Source organism: Eucalyptus grandis, chromosome 2 (genome assembly GCF_016545825.1).
Source record: "Eucalyptus grandis isolate ANBG69807.140 chromosome 2, ASM1654582v1, whole genome shotgun sequence".
Taxonomy (NCBI): Eukaryota; Viridiplantae; Streptophyta; class Magnoliopsida; order Myrtales; family Myrtaceae; genus Eucalyptus; species Eucalyptus grandis.
The window spans coordinates 51,441,647-51,463,232 of record NC_052613.1 but is presented as its reverse complement, the minus strand read 5'-3'; the positions used below and the strand labels follow the sequence as shown (position 1 = coordinate 51,463,232).

Sequence of the window (21,586 nt, the reverse complement as noted above, 5' to 3'; positions counted from 1 at the left end):
CCTGTCCCAGTATTTATTATGTCTATTAAGCATGTCAATTTTAACGTATCTACTATTATTGGAACTGAATTGTAAGGCAAAAAACACAATGTGCCCGTTTGAATGCTCTATCTAATATATTATTTTGTAAATCAATCTATGAATGGACTTCAATGTGCTTAACATTACTTTTACATTGTGCCCAACGGATATTTTGCATTTTGAGGTTGGCACTTTGATTGTCTTGTAAAACTTATTATATTGTGTTTCGCCCACACTTTTTATCTAGATGCTATGACAATGTCTTGATTGTAATTCAATCACTTATTTTCTTAAGCACACACCACAGAGAAAGGCGAAAGATTCTTTCCGACCGGTTTCTATCAATAGCTAAAACTCTGTTCTTTTTGTCGAGTAGACATCAATTGCTTCATGCATAGCCATGTCCCTACTAGAAACACATTAAAAATTGAGGATTTGGGCAGACTCCAAATAGATTGTCAATGGATATGAGGCAAGATGACAACAAGAATTGGGTGAGCTTTTGCTGCCGCACTATAAGTCAAGCGAATGATCACGTTCAAAAAAAAAAATTATATGAAGTTACTTATTATGTCTCGAGTTTGAGCCTATATATGACCAGATCGAATTGGATGAGAGGTGTAAATGCAAAGAGTCCTAGCTGGATGTTGATTCTTATATCAATTGGGATGCCCTTATTTCCTATAAAATTTGGACTCGTGAGTGCAGTGGAATGTTCACATAAATACTAAATCCTAACCAAGGAGAATAATTTATTCATTGTTGTATATAATATGCGATTATTAGTCAATTATAATTTCCATTTCTTTGACTTGTGACAACTGGATTCCACCTTCCGGCATTGCTGCCGTGCTAGTTTCGGGGGTGGGTGGGTCTTCAACTTCATCTAGACGGAGTTGACTTCTCAAGATCAAGGGGAAGACTTTGACATTTCTGCCAATAAGAACGGCAGCAATCGCAGGTCCCACTTCGGCCACCACATCCTTATCTTGCTCCACTGTTCTTCTATTTCTTTTCTTCTTTGGCATATTTTTCTGCTCATGATACTGCAAATTCGTTAGGGCCAGTCGGGAATATGCAACGATTTACCTCCCGCATTGGAACATGTACATTTCGTACAGCGCTTATGCCGGATGGCAAAGACGTATGCCATGATGTAACAACCCAATTACAAGTTGCAATTCCGAAATCTAAGGTCTGTAAAAAGATGATAAGCATACCATGCAGGTTATATATTTACCGGTTATACCACATCAATCATGTCACTAACATATAAAATGCTTTTCCCATATGTATCATATCTAATCTTTTTCACCCAACAATCTTGTATATGTGGATTAGGCCTATGCCCTAATATTAGATTTCCCTTACATCTTTTAATTCCATTCAACTAACTATCACATTTTGAAGCTTTATTTTCGTAGTTATTAGATGCGTGAGATCATTCTTCATCATGCATATTGTCCTTTTCGTATTCATATAATATACCATATACAAAAAAAAAGTAACTTTTGTAATTGTGATATTGTCAACATGGAAAAGCGAGTAAATCATTTTTTTACGAAGTGACTACATTTCACAATAAATAAGGACGTTAGGATATTAAAATCTCCGAGCTTTGATTGAGGAGATCGAAAATAGACTAAAGCAATTTGGGGTTTCCCACACTCTAAACATCCATTTGGACCAAATCATTGCAGTTAACATGAAATCAGAGAAGCTTCTATGATAACACCTCTGTTCAATTCAAAGGAAGAGCAAGAAATTGCAGCACCCTATATGCATCACCACCATCATCATCATCATCATTCATCGTCCTCGTCCTTTTCAAGAAGAAACTGTACGGAGCAACTTCGCGTGCTCTCCACCTTCCAGGTCGACCTTGTCCCTGCTCGATCTCCTCTTGCAGTCATGGCAATACACCACGCACACCACCCACTTCATCACCTTCCCTGCGCAAACCAGCCAGGTCTCCGCGACCGCCACAAACGTGGAGTTTGCCGAGAATCTCCCTCTCACGTAGAAGCCCAAGGCCGCGAGTCCGAAACACCAGGCGAAATCCAGCAGCATCAGCACGCAACCTCTCGTTCTATTGCCCTTGGTTATGCTCGACGCCATCGACAACGCCTCGAACACGTTCTTGTCCTCCGATATCGAAAGGACGATGGCCACGTCCCACACGGCTCTGTACTCCAGCCACTTGGCCATGGTTACGATCAAGATTATACCACATATACTTAGATACAAAGAATTCCCTGATGCGAACAAGCGGCCGACGCCCGCCCAGGAGACAATGCAGACCGAAGAAATGAGGGAGAAGAATGAGACGAGAGTGGAAGTAATCAGAGGCCACTTCCACCTCGTCTTGGTGATGGAGTCCTTCAACATGTCCCGGAGACACGGCGATCGGCCTTCCATGAAGATGGTGGACGCAGAATGCACGGTTGTCACTGCGGTCAGGAGATTGAGCAGGAGAGCCGGGACCGAGTAAAGGAGGCTCGCTTGGAGGACATTGACTAATGTTTCTTGAATCAATCCCGAGGCAATGTGGAGCCTCTGGCTGGCGTAGGGCGACACGAGCCTCAGCCGGGACGAGGCATCCGTGAAGATGCGTAGGATGGCCAGTTGGTGGGTAAGCATGACGAGGAACAGCGGGAGGGATGCAAAGACCGCGAAGGCGATGAACGTCGGGTTCCGGTACGCGAGTCTGATGGCCGATTTGATCATCTCAGATGTGTGAAGGAAAGTCGACTTGTCCCACCTTATTCTGGGGCTGTTCTTCTCCATCATCTCCATTGCTTGCCGTTCTATTCCCACAATTTTTCGAACACCTTCTGTTTACCGTGTCTCCTTGGTGTAGTATGTGAAATAGGCAAGTCCCTTGAACAAATGAAAAGGGAAAGTGAGGATTGGTTGGTGTTGTGTCACCTTCAATTCGAGAACTAGGAAGCATCAAACAGAATGGTTCTGAGATCAGCTGCTATATTGCTATGTCAAATTATACGTTTCGCTGAACTTTGATTGATGCTAACTAACCCGAATTGATTCGATACTGAATCAGCCAATTCATTGACTTTAGTAGAATAATAATAAGGTATGCCATACAATGATTTGGTCCGAGAGAAATTGAAAAATTTCTGGGCTGTCCATTATTTTCTTTGCCCAGTCCTAGATGGGTGTGGATTCACAAGAATGTCATGAAGTTGCTCTGGTGCAGTGCAGCCGGGAGCTGACCGCATCGTGAGAAGTAGTACTCACCCTGAATCGCGCTAAAAGAGCCCATAAACCGCAACGCATTTCTTGCTCAACCGACGACCGATTGACGCGTGTTGGCACTGTGCTGCCGCTCAATTTCGGGCAACGTGAAGATGGATGGGTTCAAGCGACATTGATCCTCTAAAAGTACTTGTCACCCAGGTCCATGGATTATGTCCATCCACGGCAGTTGATTCCTACAGAAATTATGTGATCAACAGCGGTGATTGACCTAGTTCACATGGATTAAAAATTCGGTTGTAGAGCGAGCGACTCCCACATGTTTTTCCATTTATCGGAGAGAGAAGCTGGCCTTGATAACCATCAAAGTGATGAAGAAAACTAGGCCCAACATCTGACTTTTTTAATAGAAACTATGAGGCCCATCCCAGGAATGCCCAATCCATTGTTAGGGTTTGCTGCCATAGCAGTGATTTACTCTAATCGGCCGTAGTATCCACTTGCGTATTTTTCTTTCTTATATCGTTTGGTAAGTGCGTCAGCAATTTTGGACTTTCGCCACATATAAAAAATAAAATAAAATAAAGTCAACTACGATTTGCAACCTACGACTAAAATGTCGCAGCCCTCTTCTGGCAACACAGGACATAAGATCAGACTCATTCCCAGTTCTTGTAACATGACAAAAATGGTTTCTGGATCTAGCCAAGGTTGAGTCGGCAATACTATGATAATATGGTATCAGCTAATAATTTAGGAGCCCAATCTCTAGTCAACCTCTTCGCTCTCAACTCCTCATTCCGGTGATCTATTCATCGACCAACCTTTCGAAATCAACGTGCTATGTTCTGCAAGTAACAGCTCCTTTCTTCGGGTTCTTCCCAAATTAATAAGACGTTGAACTGAAAGTAGTCACCGGAAGTTGACCTAATTTTAACAAGACAAGGTTGTATTACCCGTTGCCGACACGTTGGTGTGGCAAAACCGACCAGGAATAGTCTCGATCCATTTAACTCGACCATAAAATAATATCGCTCGATGCTTGTGAGCCTGATTTTTTTTTCTTTGCTCTACATTTGGGGACGCGATTTCATTTAAAGAAAGGTGTACACTCATGGAAGAAAGGGGCAAGCCATGTAAGGAGGAGGAGGAGGAGGAGGCTTCGAGAAAGATCTGTGCATCTAAGACCTTTCTCCATTCCAATATAAATTAACATAACATCGAAATCGACTGGGCTTAAAACAAATGGGGTGATGGGGAAGCAAAAGTATAATAATGAAATTATGAGAATATAGAACCAATTTATTAGTAATGGTCGGCGAAAAAGGTGGTTGATGATTACTTGATCTTAGATCTCCTTTTTCAAATACATCAAGACATGTTAGTACCATTATCATTGTCATTATGTATTTGCAATTGTAGATCTAGGCTTATAGAAGTTCCTCTAATTGCGGCTGATCAACTTTGTAAATCTAACATGTCTCTATAGTAGCAACTCGAGATCTTTCAATATTTTATCTAAATAATAGATTACTACTTTCGTTTTGGTGGGGAATTGTAGTATGGTCTGTTAGATGACAACGACCTATTAATAAGAGAAAATTGAAACAACCATAAGCTAGAAATCAAGAGCCAAACCATTTATATTAACAATATGTGAATATTTATTATCACCATTAGAAAAATCGCCTACATCAATTTCCCTCTTCAAAGAATTTTCCCAACAAATCAAATTTCTAGTTTAAAAATTACGAAAAAGTGACTCCGCGCTACCTATCATATTATGCATCTTAAATGATTTCAAGTAATTTTTATCAATGTCCAATTAAAAGCTATTGTACAAAAGAAAGAAATTCTCCTTTCTAAGTTCCTTTTTTTGCGTAATTTGCGAGCATACTCGAAAAAGTGCGCTTCAGATTTAATTTAGTACAAGAAATACTCGACAATAATAAACAAATATAAATATGGATTTGCCAAATTCATATATAATATTGTACGTCAATTTTTGGGATTTGAATAATGCTGATAAGATGGCGAAAAGATCGCTTTTTTCGGCGAAAAGATCGCTTTAAACAGCAAATAAACACACCTAGAATTTACTACCCGCTTTTCCATTTGATGCTTTTGGTCCCCTCCTGATGGGTCAAAATCCAAAATAATGAGGGGGCGCTCGTCGCGCGTACGAGACACGGCGGCGTGGGCTGCACCGGAGAGGGTGATCGGCCTTTGGCTGAACGACAAATGAGGCGATCGATCGGCCTGGAGCTCCTCCATGATCCGCCACGTGTCGCTTTCGGTCCTGGGCGTGATACACACGAGCTGGTGGTGGCCCGCGCCGCATGAAAAAGCAGACAGCGACCGACTGTAATTGACCCGGTTCAGCTACTTCGACCAAAATTAGGTCGACGAAAGGGACCCGAAATCGGACACATCGATTCGTGCGGCTTGTTTCCCATTTCTTATGGGTCTAAATTGACCGGTTGGGCTCCTTTTCGTGGGAAAAGTCGTGAGCTTTTTGGCTTGTGGTTGAAAGGGCGATCGAGATGAAATAGTGTAGTCGCACGGCTATTGCGAGGTTTGAAAATATATGGATATGATTGATCAGTAATAATTGAGAGTCAAGGGGGTGTGTGATAGTTCAATCAAGAGATCAAATTGAGGTAGATTGAATCAGATTGGTTTGAGTTGAATTGCGAATGGGTCGACATCATGCTAAAGCGGGCATTACTTCAATACTTTTGACTTCAAAATCTCGTAACAAGACAACCACTCAACCAAGAGTCATTTTTGTATATTAATTTCCTAAAATTCCAACAAAAAATAACGGAAAATTGGTAGAAAAAACAAAAATTGTTACGAGTGGCATTTGCATCTCTGCTCACCAACAAATCTCAAGGTACCATTTTAAGGAGTAGTAGTAAAATCATTTCTTTTATAGCAAAAAAAAGAAAAGAGAGATTTCTTCTTCTCAATATGATTACCTTCTATAAAATATTTTCCTTTCATAATTGGAAAATTACTTAGACTTCCCCTTATGTACTTTTGAAATTGAAATATTTTCCTTTCATGGTTGGGAAATTGAATAATTATATCGAAAAGATGGTATTTTTAGAGCACCAAGCAAATAATCAAAGGAACACAAATACTCTAGAAAAAATCGATACACGGACTCGAGTCTCGATATCAATAATTACAATCACAATAAAAATTCAAAGATCTTAGATTATATATGTTTGTCAAGTACTTACTCATGGAAAATCATTGATATCGCCGAGAAAAGAACGACATCGTGTCTGTTCACGGGAACAGTCCTCTGGATTCGGACTGTGCGATTGATTTGCCTCGCTCTTGTCCGGGGCCATCTGATTTTTGACTTTTCTAGACGCCGCCCATTCCCTTATTTCGGCTCTTAATTGTCGAATAATGGCTGCTCAGCATAAGACTACTTTCAAATTCTCCATCGATCCAAGTGCCCCATCCTTTCCGATCAAAGCCAGCCAGAAATGTAGGTCCATCGCACTGAAAGCACACCAACCGAGTTTTACAAAGGAAAAGGAAAGAACGATATCTGAGACCTAAATCTTTGACTATCATCACATCGATGATGAGGGAGTAGGGGTTCAAGATCCGCCCGACCCGGTGTCCTCCGACGACCGACCGAGCTAATCAAATATCTCGTCCTTCGTTTCATGATGAAAGCCGTCTTCGAAGATTATTAGAATAAGAAAAGGCAAACAAAATCGTCAATTGGGTGATGCTCACAACAATCCTATTCGTGGATGGAAATATCCAATGGAATATCTACAAAACGCCCGCCAATCGTCATGGGTTGCATGTATACGCAAATTTTAATGAGCAGTCGACGGCTTCCGTGTAGATTCGGACGAACGTGAGGTGATGGTCGATGAAAATTCTCCGAGAACAGCTGAAGAAGACAAAAAAGAAAATCAAAATCACGAAACTTATGACTCTCACTACAATTTATATATATATTACATATATCTAATGACACATTTGCTAAGCACTCGCTAATCGCTATCAAGTGCATTAATACGCCATTTCGAGTTCGTGGTCGAGAGCTTTCGTTAAGACTCGAATGAAAGCGACCTCGTAACAGCTCGGTTTTAAGTGCATAAACTACTAGTTTACATTAATAAATTAATCAACGATGGCGACTGCTGATTTTGGGCTTGGGGATTGGTTAGCGGAGGAGGAGAGGACCAATTCTCAACCTCGAGAGTTCAAGACAGCTAAGATAGGATCGGGACGAGCCTAATGCTACGTGACGTCGACGAACATCATAGCATGCCGAGTCATCTCATTTTCATATATCCGAGCTTGATCTTATTGCTCGTGCTTTACCTAATTCTGAAAGCTCTTCCACAAAGCGATAGCCTTTTTTAATACACGGGCGTCACGTAATATCCGATCGCGTGCTCATCCTTCCAAATCTTTCACCACCGTGGCTAGTCGTCAGGCGATGGCTATAGTACGATAAAATAAACTCAATATAACATTTAAATATTAAACAACATTTTCATTTTTTAAAAGTTTATGATAATTTTGTAAAATTTCACATGATATTAGAACATGAGATCCTAAATTCAAATATTTCTAAGGCCTTATCTGCCTGCACAATAAAACATTTTCCACTCTTGGTATAAACAAAAGGACCAAACTAAGCCCAAGGAGGAGTGATATAATATTTAAATCTTAAATCACGCTTTTATTGGAAGATTAAAGTTTTTAAAACAGTTAATAGCAATGTCGCAAAATCTTAAAACGATAAAATTGGGAATCAATAATGACTACGGACTGAACCAATCAAAGAAAGATTGCCAACTCGGTTGATCGACAAGAATCGTCCACTTTGTCCCCAACCATTTTTTCAGTCTTTAAAAATATGTCCATCCCAAGACCCTCAAAATAGTGGACTGGGTGAGGTGGCATGATGAACATTAGATGAAGATGATGCATTCGATTTTAGGAGAAATCATTCTTCTTGGATGAGGAGGCATGATTGCAAATCAATGATTACCACAAAGGATCATACTCTAATAGGACCACGTTGAGGGCTTTAATCATCAAGTTCTTATCAGAGACAAAGCAATCAATTTGTGATGAGAGAGTCCGCAATTGATTTCGGATGTTGAAAATAATTAGACATTCATTAATCTGGCTTCGTAACAGAGTTTTGATAAATCAAGTCTTATTGCAATTTTCTCGGCTGTGGAAGTGTCATCTTGTAACAAGCCAAATCCCCCAAAATGTTGTGGGACGATTATAAATTGTTATAAGAGCTTAAATTATTAAAACGATTGGTAGTGATATCACAAAATCTCATATAGTATTACGTATGAGGTTTTGAGTTTAAATTTTTTCAAGCCTCATTTATTTCCCAAATTAAATATGTCGATACTTAGTATTAGGTATAAAAAAAACCCATACTAAGTGTGATAGGTAATAGAATATTTAAATGTTAAATTAATCATTCATCTAACATTTAAACTGTTAAGATAGTTTGGTAATGGTCTAGCAAATTTGATAGTTTGGTAATGGTCTAGCAAATTTTCACACCATAGAGATCCATTCATCTTAGCCATAAAAGTAATTTTCTTATTGTTTTTTTATTTTCGAATTTGTCCATACAACATAATACGAAACAGATTGCAAGATCACGAGATTTAAATGGTCAATATGTCACTAACCTACGACTATCTTACCTTTTCGGAAAATCTCTCAAAGATAGCGACTCTGGCTCGAACTAGACATTTGCCTCTAGCTATTATTTTCTAGCTTGCTTGTCTCTGGCATAACCTCGAAGATATGTTAAAATATGTAGACTATAAAATCATCAACTGATTTCCTCAACCACACAATTAAAATTCGTATAACCACGTACTGGTATTTATTGCTGTAATCATCGACATTCGATAATAAAGAGGGGTCGCGATCTTTCTAATCTGTCGATTTGTTGACGGTGACAACAGGTAATAGCAAAAAATATACGGCAAAGTCTGATTCTGCGGAAACCGTTTGCCTGTTCCATCCAAAGGAAACTCTTTTGAGTAATTAATGCTCTGTTCGGAAAAAAGACGATAAGTGAGAGAAATTCAAATGAGTGTGTATAATTGGAGAAATTTTTAAAAAATAAGAAGATTATACAAGAAGGGTATGGATGGGAAATTTGAAAAAGTGGGCTAATTTTTTTCAGTCCCTGCCCTCGATTATCTCCCCTCCCTCGGATCCCAAACACAACGGTAGAATCCAAATTTAAGTTTTGTATGTTTTTTTTTTTTTTTTTTACTGTTGCTGCTGAAGTTTTCGTATGCTCTTTATCCAGATGGGGAATGGAAAGTTCTAGGGTCGGTCTGCCGGTCGTACAATCATGCTCTGAAAAGCGCCGTTGCACTTGAAAATTCTTGCAAATGAACGTTGGAGTCGTGATGAATTAGACAAACGGCATTTTCTAATGATTGGGATTTGGGATGAGTTGGATTCGTAATATTTAATTTCTCTCTAGGCGGGCATAATATTCTCAATGACAAGGTGGTATTTGTTAATAAGTGAAGTCAAAGGATATGTCGAGTTAAAAAAAAATCAATTTACATAATCCAGTTTGCACATAGACACCTCTATGTAATCCTCATCGTCATTAATATTATGGCTTCACTTACAAATGGGCATTCTCTTTCTAAGCTACCCCTGATCAAATTTTGAAATTACCCTTTCACTCAAAATCACCTAATTGTCCCAATTCTTAACTTGGCCTCACCGACAATTGTTGTGACCACGAAAAAATATTGAACAAATTCAAATCAAATTATACGGATCAATTATACATTTTTCAGTTTGGCCATTTTAATTTAAGCATGTCAATGATTTATCAATGTATACTCTCCAATTAGTTTTGGCAAGTAATCACTAATATCCGTCCTACGTAATACGACAAACACTAATATAATTTATCTTCACACTTCTTATATTTTTTAAATAATTTTTCTTTTTTCCTTTCTATTGCTTTTCTCTTATGTCCCTCTACTCATCGCTAGTTCTTGACAATGGCTAGCGAAGGGCCTCAAGCATTGTGGCCTTTGTTAGATCCAAGTGAGGCAATTTTTGCCATTGCCCAATAAGGCAGCCCTAACCTATGGTTGATGACTCGTGTAGGCAAAAAAAAGGAGGAAAAATGAAAAAAACAAAGAAAAAATTCATAATATTTTTAAAAGTTTGCAAAAATTATATACATTATGACCGATCATACTATATAGGATAGCCAATACTAAATAAATGAACACATCAATGTATCCAACCATATCCTTGTCTCCTCTGCCTCACTCGTTGGGTATAGTTGACCGACTCGACCCTCTAATACAGTCCCTTCATGCGAGAGACAACCTTCATCAAGGTCATTACGATGCCATCGACCTCGTCTGCGGGGTCGAAGCGTGCGCTTAGACGGAGAAGCCATAGTGCATAGAAAGAGCATTTCGAAAGTAATTGCATTTCGAAAGTAGAGACGCATCCGATAGGGCGACCGACAACTTTGCCCGCGCGTAAAAGAGTCAAACGGGTCGTGTCGTGAGGAGGGCCAGCTCAACAATTCGAGCGGGTGTCCTCCACGTCTCTACAACCAGAACTCCGTTTAACGTGCCTTCCTTTTTTCGCCTCCGCGACACTCTTTCAACCCTGAATCGCGTCGCAGAACTTGCTGCGAGAGCCTTCCGTCCTTCTCCGCGCGCGTCGCGCCAAAAGAGCAGACATGCCCGAGCCGAAAGGCCGACACGGCGCTTCAGGTGTTGTCGTCATCACCCTCAGGCCGAGATACATGGACCCAAGCGGGGATTCGGCGTCCGCCACTTTTCGGCCTCAGTCGATCTCTCTATCTTCTTTCTATTTCTATTAAAATCCCCTCTTGCAATCGGACGTGATTACGAGCGCGCGATTCAAGACGATCAACTTGCTTATGCAATAATGACCTGCCCAAAAAGAAAATCTCAAGGGCTGAGATCGTATTAGTGTAATTACTTTCTCGAATGGAGCTGGCGAAAGCCGGTTTGGTCTTCCTATAAAATATAACGAATGATAAAAAAAAAGGATGTATAGAGAATCGGCTCCGAAGTATGTCACACACAAGTCCTACTTACCCGAGTTGAAAACGTGATTCAAAATTGCTAATGACGCAAAGAGACATGGGCACATCTCTCTCTACGAATTTTTATAATTAGACCTATCAAAATGGGTTACAAACCATTTTTATAGTTATATGTGTTTGTTATATTTAATAAATGATTCATATATAGGATTGTAACTTATTTTTAAATTATACTTGGTCACTCTTTTCATCCTTTTTTGCGCTCATTAATAATAATGAAAGTCTTTTATTAATACAAGATGGGAATGGATTGGGGGCAATGTTTGAATCGTTATATTTACATTATATGAAAATGGATTAAAACATGTCAAATAAATCTATATAGGTGGAATCATGATCGACCTATCTATTTGTTAGGTCTAATCACAATCACGTGGGTAGACTAGCGATAGCCTATCAGACCATTGAAACCAGCAGCAGCGGTTTTTAGTCAAAACTAGGGAGGCCATTTAGAAACGAAAGCTGATAACCCGTCGGCATCATTTATCAACGTTGCCTTTTCGATTCTACTTTTGATAAAGGCGTTCCGACTTTATAAAGAACCGACAGCCTTCGTGTCGAGGGCTCCGCTTCCGGTAGGCGTTCCCCTATCCCACTTCCGTTCGCCCTTTCGCTTTTTATTTTTATTTTTTAATGTTGTTTTGTTTTGATCTCCTGTGCGAAGTTAGAATATTGACAACGAGGGCGACGATCATGCCCGGACCGCGTCTCTTATCACGAGTCCTTTTTCTAAAGCGTAGCTGCTCCCAAAAGTGGCCCCCGTCTCTTTTGTACATCTATGCTATGATGTACTTGTCGTGGATTAGGTGCCATTAATTTAATGCACTGGAAATATCTAGAGACTGCTACGACTTCGGTAAAATCCAAGTGGGAGGGCGTGTGCTTTTTCGCTGCGAACAGCGGAGAGGGTCAAGCCCAATTTTTGCGGTGAGAATCCTGAAAAGTCGTGGCGGGAGATCGTGGCCACGGGATTTTAAAGTAATTTAGTAGTCAAAAAGTATTCATTTCACCATGAAAAGATGCTCGAATATCACAGCGAGGCGGACTTCTATTTCGTGGCTCGGGGGCCAGACCTTTTCGCCAAGAAGATTTCAGAGGCAAAAAAAAAGTCCGTATGTTGTTCGCCATGAAAGAAATCCTCTCGTCTGGCCACGAATTCTTTCGTCATGTATAGTATATAGTAGTACAACGTATGTCATCTTTTTCGCGATGCGAATCAGCTGCGAGATTCATGACTAGAAGTCCTCCGTGGATTAGTATATCACGTGGCGGAAAAATATACGGCGCATAAACTTTTGCTCAGATTGTGTGGTAGGTTGCCCTACCCTTCAAAGGCCAGATTCTTATCCCACGCCGGAGAGCTCCTCCTTTGACAGCACAATAGTGATTTGAAAATATTTAAATATAAATATTTTAAAAATATTTTTAATCGACTCAAATATTTAATAATATTTTATTTTTCAAAATTTCTTTTGCGGCTGGATTTTATTTTTTATTTTTAATGGAGTGAGTGCGGTTAGGTCGAAGGCGAAACGGACAGGTGGGGGGGGAGTACGAGTGTAAGCAGAAACCCGCCCGTTTCTTCCCCTTAACGTATTCTAAAAACTCGACCTGCTGTACATATACACTCCCCTCTCGTCATCCCCTTCTCCTTCAGACCTTCTCCATCGCGAGCTCCCACCAGTCCCCATCTTCCTGCTTGTCCCCTCCCCGCCTGCGTAGTGAACAATAAAAAAACATTTCCCACGACATTTTTTTACAAATTCGAGCGAGAGAGAGAGAGAGAGAGAGAGCTCATCAATCACCACCGTCCTACGCCCGCACGCAACCAACTCCCGATTTATTAAAACTTCCTTTTCCGGAAGGATTTCGAAAGACGACGACGATGACGACGATGACGACGACGACGATCCTCTCGGCTCTCGAAACAGTTCCCCGCGACCGGCAGTAGCAAGTCGCGGTCGCCATCGGGGCGGGAGGCGTTTCGTGAGCTCGTCCTCGACCGATCCGCCGGCGGTGGTTGAACTGCCGCGGACTCCCTACACGCAAGCGCTCTCCTTCGTCTGCTGATTCACGATTCCTTTCCCGTTTCTCCTCCATTTTTTTATATATTTATATGCGTTAGGCCTCTCCCCCCGTGCTGCGTATTTATTGCGCTTTACTATATTGCTCCGTTTCCGCACATTCTGGTGGAGGTCGTCTTCGATTCCGGTTCCTCCTCGGTCGATACAAAACGACATGGTGGTGCCGGTTCCGCGTCGCTCCTCAAACCGCGCTTGAGACCCGCTCGCCATGGATTCGGAAGCCGGAGCCTATCGGAATCCGGCGAAGGTACCGGCCAGGAATGTGCAATCGCCGTGTCGCGGATTTCGGTTTCGGTGCTGTGATGTTAATCTAAGAGCGCTGTTTCTTTTTTCTTTTTTTTTTTTCCAGAAAGCTTCGTGGAGGTCGGTGCTGGTTCTGGCGTACCAGAGCCTCGGCGTCGTGTACGGCGACCTGAGCACGTCGCCGCTGTACGTGTACAGGAGCACGTTCGCGGAGGACATCCAGCACTCGGAGACCAACGAGGAGATCTTCGGCGTCCTGTCCTTCGTGTTCTGGACGCTCACCCTCGTGCCCCTCCTCAAGTACGTCTTCATCGTGCTCCGGGCCGACGACAACGGCGAGGGCGGCACGTTCGCCCTCTACTCCCTGCTGTGCCGCCACGCGCGGGTCAACTTCCTGCCGAGCAGCCAGGTGGCGGACGAGGATCTCTCCGAGTACAAGAAGGACGGCGCCCGCCTGTCCCCGAAGACGAGCTTCGGATCGAGGCTCAAGTCGACGCTGGAGAGGCACCGGGTGCTGCAGAGGCTCTTGCTCGTCTTGGCCTTGATCGGGACTTGCATGGTGATTGGTGATGGCATCCTCACGCCGTCTATTTCAGGTGGTGAAAGTGACTGTTTGATTGTTCCGGTTGACGTCTATTAGTTTTTTGAGGATATTATTTAGTTCGAAGTGGGCAATCGATTTGATTGGAGCTGATTGTTCGAATTTCACGGGCGATTTGGTCAAATTTATAGAGATTAAGTGATTATAGCTACTTTTTTTTTTTTTTTTTCCTGTTCTGAAGATAAAAAATTTGATTTTCCCCCTTTTGGCTCCGTCTTTCTGGATTCAGGGACAAAACTCGATTTTGGCATTGTTTCGTTTCATTTACGGATCAGAGTTGGGATTGTGGTGCTGTTGAGACTAATGATTTTTTTTCCTTTCCGTTTGATGTAGTATTTTCGGCGGTGTCCGGCCTCGAACTGTCAATGGCCAAGGAGCATCACAAATGTAAGATCCTTATTCTATTTAGTCTTTATATTTGTAGCATTACCCTTGGTAGATATTATTAGTTTTGTTGTGTCACGGATTGGCTCGAGAATTGGAGAAATATCTAGGCAGGCTGGGTGCATGAACAGGAACTCGGCGTGATTAGTTTTGCTCTAAACCACATGACACATGCAATTTTCATCAATTTGGACAGAGAATGATATTTTCTGGTTCATTAGCTGTTTAGATATCTATGGGAAATGTCAAGTTATAAGACAGTCTTCTGGAGTTCTGGTGAAATAGCCAAAACTAATGCTGCGAAACTTTAGCTTTTATGTGCAGTCCTTCAACTAAGGTCTGCTCTTTAAGTTTTTTTTTTTTTTTTTTTGAAATTGAAATGATAGCACTGGGCATGGAACTTTTAAATTCTTTAATTCGGTGGTGCTTCTTCAAGGCACTCTAATTAAAAGAGAAATTTTAGACTGCTAGTCTTCTCAGTTCCTCTTGATATAGTCCCTTTATGATTATATTATTTCGGCTAATGCTCCATACTGCTCTGCATTTTAGCATTAGCAGCTAGATTTTAGCTGCTTGCAATTGGTCTGTTTTGCCTTCTGAATGTGTGGTAGTTTTGCAGATGTAGAAGTTCCGGTTGCATGCGTCGTACTAATAGGCTTGTTTGCTCTTCAACATTACGGTACCCACAGGGTCGGATTCTTATTTGCTCCAGTGGTTGTGCTATGGCTTTTCTGCATCAGCGCCATAGGCTTATATAATATCTTCCATTGGAATCCTCATGTATACAAAGCACTGTCCCCGTATTACATGTACAAGTTTTTGAGGAAAACTCAACGGGGAGGTTGGATGTCCCTTGGGGGATCTTGTTGTGTATAACAGGTAAGCAGGTGCATTTGAGTTAACTTGTTCTTTCTTTCACCGGAGGAACAAGTATTTACAAGAACCTCAAAATTTCAGGTTCTGAAGCTATGTTTGCTGATCTTGGACACTTTTCCCAACTGTCAATTCAGGTACTTGTCTTTTATTTCTGTTATTGTCGGTTGAATTGTCGATAAATGAAGAAAAAGTCATCTTTTCATTCAAAATGGTTTACAATGCTCATTCACATAGTTCAATGATAGTTTAGTTGGCCATTAACCTTTGATGGAGACAGTCAAACCATCATGCTCCACTCGTTTTTGGCTCTTGAGGCGAAGTTCTAACTGTTCTTGACATGGAATAACTACAGTGATCCTGCACCCTCCTCATAGAGGTGGGTGGACATTTTCTGTCTCCAAAAATGATTGCCGAATTGGGAAAGTTTCAATAGTCCATACTCCATAGCTTATTTGTTTCAGTGTTCTCTACATTAGGTCAATGGTAGCTGTGGTTCTTGACAGTCTCTCATGCATCATCCACATTGTGTCTAAATTGCTGGACTTAAAAAGGCATGCCAAATGCTATTATGTTTACCCTTCTTTTATGGGCAAGGTTTGCAGAGTGTGATTCAGTGAGATGCTCCATTATCCTTCAGTTCCCCTGCTATTATTGTATCTAAAATCTCTAACTTGATGATGAATGATTTATTACTAGTACTCCTCTTCAGAAAACAGATGTATCAACAAACATTTTTAACTTCATGCAGATTGCATTCACCTCTGTGGTTTATCCATCCCTGATTCTTGCTTACATGGGACAAGCTGCCTACCTATCCAAGCATCATGGACAGGATCATAACTACAGAATTGGGTTTTATGTTTCTGTGCCAGGTTGGTAGATGTCCCTTCTATATGCAATAATTTGGATGATGGGTAAATTTTATCTCGCTAATGTCACTTTTAAATTGGCTTCCAGAAAAACTGAGATGGCCTGTAATGGGAATAGCCATACTTGCTGCTGTTGTGGGCAGCCAAGCTATTATCACCGGAACCTTTTCAATTATTAAACAGTGTTCTTCTCTAGGCTGCTTTCCAAGAGTTAAAATTGTGCATACGTCATCAAAAATTCACGGTCAGATTTACATCCCAGAAATTAATTGGATCTTGATGGCATTATGCTTGGCTGTCACTATTGGTTTCAGAGACACTAAAAGCTTGGGTAATGCATCAGGTATGAGGATATTATGTGCTCTCCTCCACCTACTTTTGAATTTTTTTACACTTAAAGTTGATTATCAGCTGGGGGGAGCTAATCAACTTGAGTATTGCAGCTTCATCTGTTGTTTTAAAGATATTTTGATGTTGCTTCGAGTGAGTTATTGATGGGCCTTTTTTCCCAGAGCAGGTTTGGCAGTTATAACGGTTATGTTGGTAACCACCTGTCTAATGTCCCTAGTCATCGTCCTATGCTGGCATCAGAGCGTTGTGGTCGCAATTGCGTTTGTATTTTTCTTTGGAACAATTGAAGCGCTCTACTTCTCCGCTTCTCTTGTCAAGTTCCTTGAAGGAGCATGGGTACCAATTGCCCTGGCATTCATCTTCCTTATTGTGATGTGTGTCTGGCACTTTGGCACTCTCAAAAAGTATGAGTATGATGTTCAAAACAAGGTCTCTATCAACTGGCTGATGAGCTTGGGTCCCAGCCTCGGCTTTGTACGTGTGCCTGGGATTGGGTTAGTCCACACAGAGCTCGTGTCAGGGATTCCTGCAATATTCTCCCATTTTGTCACCAATCTTCCAGCTTTTCATCAGGTCCTAGTGTTTCTCTGCGTTAAATCTGTCCCTGTTCCACATGTTGGGCCAGAGGAACGGTTTCTCGTGGGCCACATCGGTCCCAGGGAGTACAGGCTTTACAGGTGCATTGTACGGTATGGATATAGGGACATCCACAAGGATGACATGGAATTCGAAAATGATTTGGTTTGTAGCATCGCGGAGTTTATACGCACTGGAGGTGCAGGACCCTGCAGTGCAAGTGAAGATAATTCGAAGGACGAGGACAAAATGACTGTTGTAGGGACTTCTGTTACCCATGCTGATGGGATTCAAATGAGCGAGGATGATGTTGATGACATTGGAGTTGCAGGATCATCGATGAGGGAGATACGATCGCCGCCATTGATCAAGCCGAGGAAAAAGAGAGTGCGGTTTATCGTGCCAGAGAGCCCAAAGATTGATATGGCAGCATGTGAGGAGCTGCGAGAACTGATGGTAGCAAGGGAAGCTGGAGTTGCCTACATACTGGGACACTCGTATGTGAGAGCGAAGCAAGGTTCGAGTTTTCTGAGGAAGATGGTGATTAACATAGGGTATGACTTTTTGAGGAGAAATTGCAGGGCACCCATCAACGCACTGAGTGCGCCTCATGCTTCAACTCTGGAGGTAGGCATGGTCTACCCTATTTAATTTAGGCATTATTCAGATGTATGTATATAAGGAATTGTGCAGTATCAAAACGAAAGATAGAAAGACAACCTGGAAAAAAGAGGAAAATCAACTCTTCTGTCCAGTTCAGTTTTGGCCAAATAATGCATGAGAAGAAACAATGAGTATGCTATTTGGGTGATGCGATGATGATCGGGATAGATGTCCAAGCAAACTATTTGTGTAGATTTTTGGGAAATTTCAGATGGGGCGGATGATTTTATACATCGTGTAACTCAGCATGGGTGTTAATAGGTCTCATGTTTGAATTGGGCCATCGCGATTCGATCGCTCTTTGATTTGGCACGTCCAAAACCAATGGTGAATGATTGCTGCGTTGCGACTTGTGAGGACTAACGCAATCAGAGAAATACTGAATTTTATGCGTTCTCTTTGTATCACGAGCTTGAACTATAGTAGGAAGGTTCATAATTGGCCGGAGTTGGCGAAATTATGGACACTTTCTCCAACGTGATCGAGTCTGTTTGCTGTTTCCTGCTTTCCGCGCAATGGAAGGAAGCGAGACCTGAAACGGAACTGTGATCCAGTCCGTTTTTGCCATTTCTTCCAGAGCAGAAGTGCCTTATGCTATGTCTTGCTTCTCAGGAAAGCAAGAAGGCAGGAATGCATTGCGCTAGCTATTTCATGGGAATAGGACAGAGTTGGAATGGGGATGGAATAGTAATTCTCTAGTTTGGTTTGCAGAATGAAATGGTTGTTTCAAGATTGGTTTGCCATTAAATCATGGAGATAAGTGAGGAATGGTAAACAATTCTCATAACACCTGACGGTAGGGCCTAATTACTTTTATCATCGTATTCTTAAAAATCATTAATAAAAAGTATTACAATCTATAAAAATAATAATAATAATAATAATAGCAGCAGCAGTAGTATTAAAAATACATAAATATCAAATGACTATTATAATTCAATTATTAATTAATCATCAAATAAATGATGATTATGATAGAATCATCAAGTTATTAAATATTAATTAGAATATATAATTATTAATCGTAGATGGATATACTATTTATTATAATCTATTATCCAATTAAAATAATTTTTTTCATTTGATTTAATTAATTATATTACAATTAATGTTAAGTTGTGATACGTTGATTATTCCTAATATTATAATTATTGTTCCATGATATATGATGATTTTATAATTAAAAAATATTATAATAAATAATATCATTAATGTACTTAACGTAAATCCATTTCTTGGAAAAAAAAAATTATCTACTTCAGACGTTAGTAAAAACGCAAGGACATTTATGGAATCTTAAAAGCGAACGTATTAACTATCCTTTGATCCCTTCGAGGAACTGCCATTTATGACGTCGAAGGAATAGCAATGTCACAGGAAGAGCTATTTCTGTGTAGCTCTTGGACTGATAACATATAGAGCCATTCGTGCGAACCAAACGTGCCATTAATTGCAGGCACTTCGAGCTCTCTCCAAAATTTAATTCCATCGTCTATCCGGGTCGACAGCAGGCGTAGATGCTCTCCGACTTTTGGCCTCTGTGGGCAAAAAGTGTTCTCGATAGGACATGCTAAAAGAACTTTTTCGAAACATCCATAGTCGCACGGGCAATTATTCTAAGCGTTCAGCAGCGATTTCGACTATCCATCGGCATTTCCCGGTCCGAGTGCTTAACGGAAGAAGTAACATCGCACAAGTTGGAAATGTTTGAGAACCTGTCTCCACCGAAAAAATAGTCCTAGGAGGATTATCGCACGGATCCGAAATGTTCACGGAGCCCCCGTTGCTGTTATCCCTTATTTTGCGTCCCGTAAAATAACAATCGATTCCCCTAGCATCATAATTTCTGCTCTGGCGCTCTCTCCGACGACAAAGGTCAGAGTACGAAATGGAAGTGAGAATCTCGACGTTAATGGCGTCTACGACCTTGGGCTTGAGGCACGAGCTAGGCGGTCCATCACATAATCTCTTAAGATATGTGCTATTTTCGGTCGATTCTCAATCTATGATTTCAAACAATCTGCTACACTGAAATCGACAATCCAAACGTGCCGATACAGACATAACCATCTCACTCTCATGCGATCCCATATAATTCTTCGATGACGTCTTGATCTGCACATACATGGTAACACACAATCTCTAATCTTTCTTTTAGTTACGCTTCAGGCACGTTAGTATGAGTATTGCCTCAACTCTTTAATAAGATCGATGAACCGCATCTTCAACGACATCATTCGAAGAAGACTATTCCTCTCGTTCTTCTTCATGATGTCGCATGATCATTTCATATGCGGACTTCTCTCGAAAAATGCATAGCAAATTCCAACGAAAGACACATTTTTCTTCACAGCCATAATTCTGCGATTCCAACTTTCATGACGGTGAAGTCTGTTTGCAGGATGTAAGAAATCCAAAAGAAAAACAACCGCCCGATGTCAAGGAAAAAAAATGGAGAAATGTTAATGCTCTGTACCCATCTCTCTTTATCTAGTCGAAACTCATTAGATTAAGCCCAAGAAAGAAAGAAAAAAAACGGAGATATCAAACTTATTTGTTGACTCCGTTGATTATGGAAGTTATAACTGGATAAACGATCCGTGCCCAGGGATCAAATTGTGCTGTGCTGTCATGTGGGGTGGGCAAGCTTATGTAGGCGGCTTCAACCAAAAACGAGAGAGCTGAAGATATCATTGAAATTCTGTTGCAGACAAGATCGACATTAAGACCGCGGTCCATACGCGGTACCATATAGTTGGACGAGCTACAACTATCTTGTCTTACACCAAAAGCATAATTGAGGCCAAACTTGCATATTTCATAGAGGCCTAGAGGTAAACGAAGAACACCACAGCTGTAATTGCACGCTTCTTGCAGTAGATAATGCATTATGTCAAAGCTGGATTTTTTTTTTGGGTTGAAAACAAGACGACAATATTAATACTTAAGAGTTCTTAAACAAAAGACCCATTGGCATCCAAACAAAGCTGGAATTCACCAGCACGATTTTCCTCCATCGATTGGATAGCAGTCGTTCCTAATAATTTCGACGCATGACATAGGAATCTAGTTACATAATTGTCGGTTTTGACTCTGGGAGTCCGAGCATTCTCAACTCATAAACAGATAGAAGGAGACTACAGAACCCCTCCCCCACCCCCCAAAAAAAAAAAAAAAAAAAAAAAGACAGATAGAAGGAGACTAAAAAGAAAGGAAAGTTGCATATAGGAGAGGAAGGATTAATGAAATGACCTTGTTTAGCATGTCGATTCATGCATGTAAGTTTTTGGTAGAGAGTCTTATACGAGTTAAAGTATACCAAATGTAAATCTCATAACCATATCCTGTTCAGCTTCGACCAAACAGTAGAATATATCCTGTCCAACCACATGCCTGAGATCAAGAATTCTTAGGTAAAAAAAGGACTAAAAATGACATATAAACCGAATCAACAAGGTTCCAGGTCCTATATAAGATGCACAGTAAACCCTAAAGTGCAACTTCCTGGAGAAAAGAAAAAGAAGAGAGCAATTGTATGAGTAAAAAC

General features: G+C 40.9%; 2 protein-coding genes across 2 annotated transcripts; one reads left to right on the top strand and one right to left on the bottom strand.

The window, feature by feature from the left end:
* Positions 1 to 1,619: 1,619 nt before the first annotated feature.
* Positions 1,620 to 2,802, bottom strand: LOC104433551. Its single transcript, XM_010046346.3, has one exon. It carries the CDS (start codon positions 2,746 to 2,748, stop codon positions 1,849 to 1,851), a length of 900 nt encoding a protein of 299 aa, XP_010044648.2. The 5' UTR covers positions 2,749 to 2,802; the 3' UTR covers positions 1,620 to 1,848.
* A 10,232-nt stretch (positions 2,803 to 13,034) lies between these two features.
* Positions 13,035 to 18,434, top strand: LOC104433552 (potassium transporter 6). The gene is given in 9 exon segments (XM_010046347.3): positions 13,035 to 13,723; positions 13,826 to 14,315; positions 14,654 to 14,707; positions 15,324 to 15,563; positions 15,566 to 15,583; positions 15,662 to 15,714; positions 16,329 to 16,452; positions 16,538 to 16,792; positions 16,967 to 18,434. Coding segments are annotated over 9 exon segments (2,334 nt in total). The 5' UTR covers positions 13,035 to 13,684; the 3' UTR covers positions 18,028 to 18,434.
* The last annotated feature ends 3,152 nt before the right edge of the window (positions 18,435 to 21,586 follow it).